Genomic DNA, 6,212 nt, shown 5'->3' on the forward strand with positions numbered 1-6,212 from the left:
CTAGTAGTGACTACAGAGAAAAGTTTTTAGAAAGTATCAAGAAGATTCAGGAATGCTACAGGCATATTGAAACCACAGTTTTTCCTGCTGTGAGGAAACAGCCAGAAAACCCTATTGCAGAAGTTTTAGGAAATTACTTTGAGGAGATCTCTGACAAAGTCATTTCATTTGTACAAGTGAGTTTTTCTTCAGTTAAAATACAAACTAAGGTTTCATTAGCTATCAATAATTTCACTTAACTCAAGTCATCTTGTTTATTAAATTTTTCTTCACTCCCAGATGATGAAAGAAACAGAGCAAATTCATCAGATGGCAAAAACATTAGAAACTACTAATGTGGATAACACCATTTCGCCAGATCCGTCTGATTTGCAACAATGCATATCAAAATGCCACTCCCTGGTGTCTGAAACTCTGTCTTTATGGAGATTACACAATATGTTATGAAATCTACTTCTCCTTTTCCACAAAATAATTATCAAATTTCATGTATTTCATATATTTATTATTAAAATTTGAGTAAACCATTTTAAAAATGCATTGTTACAATTTCATCAGCCAGCCCCTACAAAATCATAAGTAGGAAGGAACAGGAGGAAGTAATATTAATCAGAAAGGGTCAGGAAGAGTATATTCATTAGCTGGTTCTATTACAGCTAATCCACCATCGTCGTTTGTTGCTTGAATACACTGAAAGCAAAGTAAATAATGGTTCATTAAAAATTGATGTCGAGTAGAATAACCAGCCAACAGGTAAGTTCTACGCACAAAGAATTCAACAAAGCATATTTGGCCATCATCCATCTTCATCATGCACTGGAAGCATAGTAAACCATTTTCATCCATTCGCATTGACACTTTTTGTGATACAGCAATAGCTTTCACAGTGTGTTTCAAGTGTTCAAATCGATACCTAAAAACAAAGTACATATCTAAGTTCAAAATATTATTTATTGGTGTAATTGGCTTCACTAGTCTTATTTAGCAAATATATAACATCTAATTCTTACCTAAATGCAGTTCTTGCTTTGCAGTCAAAAAATTCTATCATATCACTTGTTTTGTCAACCCGATATTCACTTTCTCCAAGACGACTAGACATAAAAAATCTAAAGAAGGGGGTGTTGTCTGATAACTCTATTCCAATAAATTCACTTGTACTATCCATTTCATCTAAAATTTCTTTTAGAAACTCTGACCTTAAAATTATCTGTAAAGATAATAATTTTTAGTAGTTGATGAAAACCACTACTTTAAATTGAGTATTGGGATCTACTGCTTTAAATTATTACCTTGTTTATAACACAATCATCCTCAAATGAAAAATCTGCTATTTCTCCTGGGTCTTGTGTTTTTATACTACTGTCCAAGATAACTCCATCCTCTTCCAGCCTAAGGTGTGATTACATGTTAGCATTATTGTTGATCGGTATGATAATTTCCTTGTTGCTCTGTAAATACTTACATTAACAACAACGGTTGACCAACCCCTTGAACTCGCATATCAACAGTTGCATTCATCCCAGATGCTTCAAACATATTTAAGCACTCTACCAAAGTATGAAAGTCTACTTTGAAAATTAATTGCTCTTCATCATTATAGGAATATTCCTGCAAAAAAGCATACGATTATAGCATGACAAATCCAAATCCATCTGTAATGTCACGAGTAAAGAAAATTAATCTCACTTGAAATATGTCAAGCTGAATGAAAGCGCTTGCCTGAACACATTTTGCTATTTCTACAGTCACTTTGAGTCCATCCTTGGAAAAAAAACATACAGCCTCCTGGGATTAAGATAATTTTGTTAATTGAGTGCATGATTATGGCAGGACTGAATGCCCACTGAATAATGGCTACATGCATTGTGTGAAAACAAACCTAACCTGAGAGAAGTTTAAAGCTTTAATAACACTGTTAATGTTCTTCACATTGTCAATCTTCGCAATGAGAAGACAGTCTTCGTCTTTTTCTCTTTCTTGCACAAACATCTCCAAATTGTAAATCTAAAAGTGTTAAAGAAATAATGTTTCAAAGAAGGGAAGTCACAAATCACAACATTCAAAATTTTGTAAACAAAAAACAAGTGAACAGAACGAAGAAGAAGAATTGCACCCTTTAAGTATAGACAACATTGCAGAGATGATTCCTCTAAGAAAAAGAAGGGGGAAAGAGCATTTCCAACGAAGTGCAATTAAAATAAAAACCATAACATTTGAGAATCCTACAAAATTGATCATTTTAAAAAAGGAAATGGTTCATTTCACTCTTTTGTGACAAACCAGGTTTGCACCAGAAACGCATTTCCTGGCTTGCGGGGCGCGTTCCTTTTGAACGCCGCGGGGGATCGGGCCTACACCCATTCCTGCCTTAATTCATTCAACCGTCAGCCTGGTTACCGCAGAGGCTACTGTATTTGTACCGTTCGTACAAAAAGTCCTTAACTCGAGGTCCACAATGAAAGCAGTATCAGCTGCGAGTGTTTCCACGGAAAGCGAGTGTCCGCCCAAGCTGGACTGGGCGGCCCTCACATATCACGTTGAGTCCCAAGGGGAGTCGCAATTACGGCCTATTGTGCCCATACGTGTGGTCACGTGGGACTCAACGTGATATTTGGGTCAGGATGGCGGAGTAGATGAACAGAAAGAAGGGCCGCGCGCCCACCCCCTCGCTCGTGTATCTGTCGCCCCTCGTCATTTCATTTTCCTCTCGAGCTGCCGCTGGCCCCGCTGACGTCTGGACCTGCTCGTGCTCGCGCAGGAAGCCGGTTACGGCGGACTCTCGTGGAGCAGAACGGCCCGACCCACACCTCCGAACAATCACCCTCTACTCGCCGCCGGTGTGAGGGATGGGCAACCTCCGCCAGGCGTGAGCCAGTTCGGAGGCGGCCCGCAGGCGGGCGACGAGCAGTTAACTCGTTCGGACAGCCACAGAGTCGCGCATGCGGCCGCGGCTTCGGCGGCGTTTGACAGCAAGGGAGGGACCGAACTTAGACTCGTCCCCAGAAACGCCCCTCTCCCGCTGCCGTACGGTGCCGTCTTTTGGGTTGCTCCCGGTGTACCCGACGGCCCGACGGGCTCGCACGGCTAGGCGACTGCCAGAGGAGATTTGCCCTGAGGAGAGTAAAAGTAGTGCAAGAGGTACACTCAAATTCTCGTAACAATTGTGCAAATTGTGGTAAAAGCATGAAAATTTAAACATAGGTTCTTGAGACCATTTGGAAACTTTTGGCCCGCATCCCATTTCGATCACTTCGTGTGGAGCCCAGATATTGAACAGTTCTTGAACACCTTGAACAAAACACATTTTACCATCTCTTTTTCACTAAACGGGCGTATAGAAGGACTCTCGTGCGTGGATTTGTACAGCAAGACCATGCACTCGGTCTAGAGAGACCACCAATAACGTACAAAGGCCCCTGTTCAACATGTGTCCAAGTTTGAACACTTATTGAACAGTAAACAAAAGTTGCGCTTTTGTGGCGTGTAGGGTGTCATTTTCAGCTAATTTGATGTCGCTGGACTCGATTCCGACACCAGATTTGAGTTTTGTGACCTCCGTGACCTCGGTATGACGATGCCTGCGCAGGTTGCCTACCTGTCAGGCGCATGGTCGCGCGCAAGTGTCTCGCACCCGGGCTGCGCGCGCTGTTCTGTTGCTGCGGTGGTAAAAGCAGCGGGGCTCGCGAATTTTGTGAACCCCTTGAACCCTCCCTTTCTCCCTGAGGTTACCTGAGTGCACGCCAGGGGTAATATTGCGGTAATTGCCTACCTTCCAGGCGTCAGAAACTGGAAAACACTAAATACTTTATTTTCACGGTTTCCGAACGAAACAAATTTCGTGTTATATGTGGCGGAAATGTAGCCTTAAACGATTCACTGATTTAATAAATGTGCAACTGCTCAACACTTGCACCAAGTGTGCAACAGCAAGTTAAATAATTTTCAACCGGTAGATGTTCACTTGCAAGTGAGCAACTCTTAGGTTGAGCACTTCCTACACAGTGACCGTTCAATCTTAGGTAGTGTTCAACCAATGATTTGCACACTTGCTAGTATTCAAATTGCAGTTGCTCACTTACAAGTGTTGAGCATCTGCTCACTTAGTTTATCAGCGATGGCGGTGGGTCCTCTGGTTTGTCCTGGCTCTCCTGGACGTCCTGTTCGATGTCCTGCTCGATAACCTGGCTGCTGGTACTCTTTGCTTCTTAAAAAAAAAAATGCATTAATTTTGGTACGGACTAAAATGTTTTGGCAGATAAATAAGAATACCTGTTGTTTGTACATCTGCCCTTGAACGATTTGCAGCAGCGCATTCGAGATTTGATGCTCAACAGCTCCAATGTTTAGTTTCGCAGCCCCTTTTGCATGACTTATACTCTTCGGCATTAAGCCTTCTTCAAGCACTAACGACATTTTCCGGGGACCCGCTGAACTACGTGTCTGTACGGAGCTGCCTGGAACTACGGGTTTATACGGAGACGGGGGGCACGCTCTAAAATGGTATAACTTTGGTTGCCAAGCCTGTGTAATACCAGCGTAATACCGCGTAATACACGTAATATGTCATACACTGTACACGAAAATTCCGAGGGAAAGCCTCCCGGGTCATGGGTCATGTGAGGGTGAAAAGGAGCTGCGAAACTAAACATTGCAGCTGTTGAGCAAAACATTTTAGTCCGTACCAAAATTAATGCAATTTTTTGACCAGCAAAGAGTAGCAGCAGCTAGATTATCGAGCAGGTCATCGAACAGGACGTGCAGGAGAGCCAGGACAAACCCGAGGGGGCAATAATTCTAGGAATCACGTGTACACACCGGCCCGGGAATCAGCGGGATTCAATGAGAATCACGACGAAAACCAACGGAAATCAATAAGAATCACGACGGGAATAAATAGGAATTAACGGAAATCATGGATTCCGGGAATCATGTGTACACTTGAATTGGAGTTATTGCCCCCTCGGACAAACCAGAGGACCCACTGCCACTGCCAACACTGATAATTAAGTGGGAAACTGCTCAACACTTGTAAGTGTGCAACTGCATTTTTGAATATATAGCAAAGTGTGCAAATAATTGGTTGAACACTACCTAAGATTGAACTGTCAGTGTGTAGGAAGTGCTCAACCGAGGAGTTGCACACTTGCAAGTGCACATCTACCGAGTTGAACAACACTTGCAATTATTTAAATTGCAGTTGCACACTTTGGTACAAGCGTTGAGCAGTTGCACATTTATTAAATCAGTGAATCGCTTTAGGCAACCTAGAGAACCATTTAGTTGATACAACTAAATCAGGGTTGTAAGAAACAAAATTTAGTTCCTAAAACCGACTAAAATTTAGTAAACCTCATTTTTAAGTAAATATGGTCGCACCAATCAAATTAAGTCAGATAGACTAGATTATTTCATCGCCACGGATAAATTTTGGTCTCCAGAGCTAAAATTTCGTCGGTTTTTAATTTGGTTCTCTGGACTAACGCTCTTCTGGGTGTGTAGTGTGTACATTTCCGACACATATAACACGAAATTTGTTTCGTTCGGAAACCGTGAAAATAAAGTATTTAGTGTTTTCCAGTTTCTGACGCCTGGAAGGTAGGCAATTACCGCAATATTACCCCTGGCATGCACTCAGGTAACCTCAGGGAGAAAGGGAGGGGTCAAGGGGTTCACAAAATTCGCGAGCCCCGCTGCTTTTACCACCGCAGCAACAGAACAGCGCGCGCAGCCCGGGTGCGAGACACTTGCGCGCGACCATGCGCCTGACAGGTAGGCAACCTGCGCAGGCATCGTCATACCGAGGTCACGGAGGTCACAAAACTCAAATCTGGTGTCGGAATCGAGTCCAGCGACATCAAATTAGCTGAAAATGACACCCTACACGCCACAAAAGCGCAACTTTTGTTTACTGTTCAATAAGTGTTCAAACTTGGACACATGTTGAACAGGGGCCTTTGTACGTTATTGGTGGTCTCTCTAGACCGAGTGCATGGTCTTGCTGTACAAATCCACGCACGAGAGTCCTTCTATACGCCCGTTTAGTGAAAAAGAGATGGTAAAATGTGTTTTGTTCAAGGTGTTCAAGAACTGTTCAATATCTGGGCTCCACACGAAGTGATCGAAATGGGATGCGGGCCAAAAGTTTCCAAATGGTCTCAAGAACCTATGTTTAAATTTTCATGCTTTTACCACAATTTGCACAATTGTTA

General features: G+C 42.6%; 2 protein-coding genes across 2 annotated transcripts in view; one reads left to right on the top strand and one right to left on the bottom strand.

Moving 5' to 3' along the window:
- LOC113207344 (uncharacterized) overlaps positions 1 to 538 on the top strand; it is a 9,531-nt gene extending 8,993 nt beyond the window's left edge. Inside the window, exons 7-8 of the mRNA XM_052277556.1 lie at positions 62 to 176; positions 280 to 538. Of these exons, the coding sequence (XP_052133516.1) occupies positions 62 to 176; positions 280 to 447 (283 nt within the window). The 3' untranslated portion in view covers positions 448 to 538. The remainder of the gene's footprint in view (positions 1 to 61; positions 177 to 279) is intronic.
- Positions 484 to 2,099, bottom strand: LOC113207345 (cell cycle checkpoint protein RAD1). The gene is made up of 7 exons (XM_026423868.2): positions 1,888 to 2,099; positions 1,690 to 1,788; positions 1,466 to 1,611; positions 1,293 to 1,392; positions 1,011 to 1,210; positions 769 to 913; positions 484 to 690 (listed from the first exon to the last, which is right to left on the bottom strand). The coding sequence occupies exons 1-7, from the start codon at positions 1,990 to 1,992 to the stop codon at positions 610 to 612; spliced, it is 876 nt and encodes a 291-aa protein (XP_026279653.1). The 5' UTR covers positions 1,993 to 2,099; the 3' UTR covers positions 484 to 609.
- Between the last annotated feature and the right edge of the window lie 4,113 nt (positions 2,100 to 6,212).

Source organism: Frankliniella occidentalis, unplaced genomic scaffold (genome assembly GCF_000697945.3).
Source record: "Frankliniella occidentalis isolate FOCC.00 unplaced genomic scaffold, Focc_3.1 Scaffold11, whole genome shotgun sequence".
In the NCBI taxonomy this organism is placed as follows: domain Eukaryota; kingdom Metazoa; phylum Arthropoda; class Insecta; order Thysanoptera; family Thripidae; genus Frankliniella; species Frankliniella occidentalis.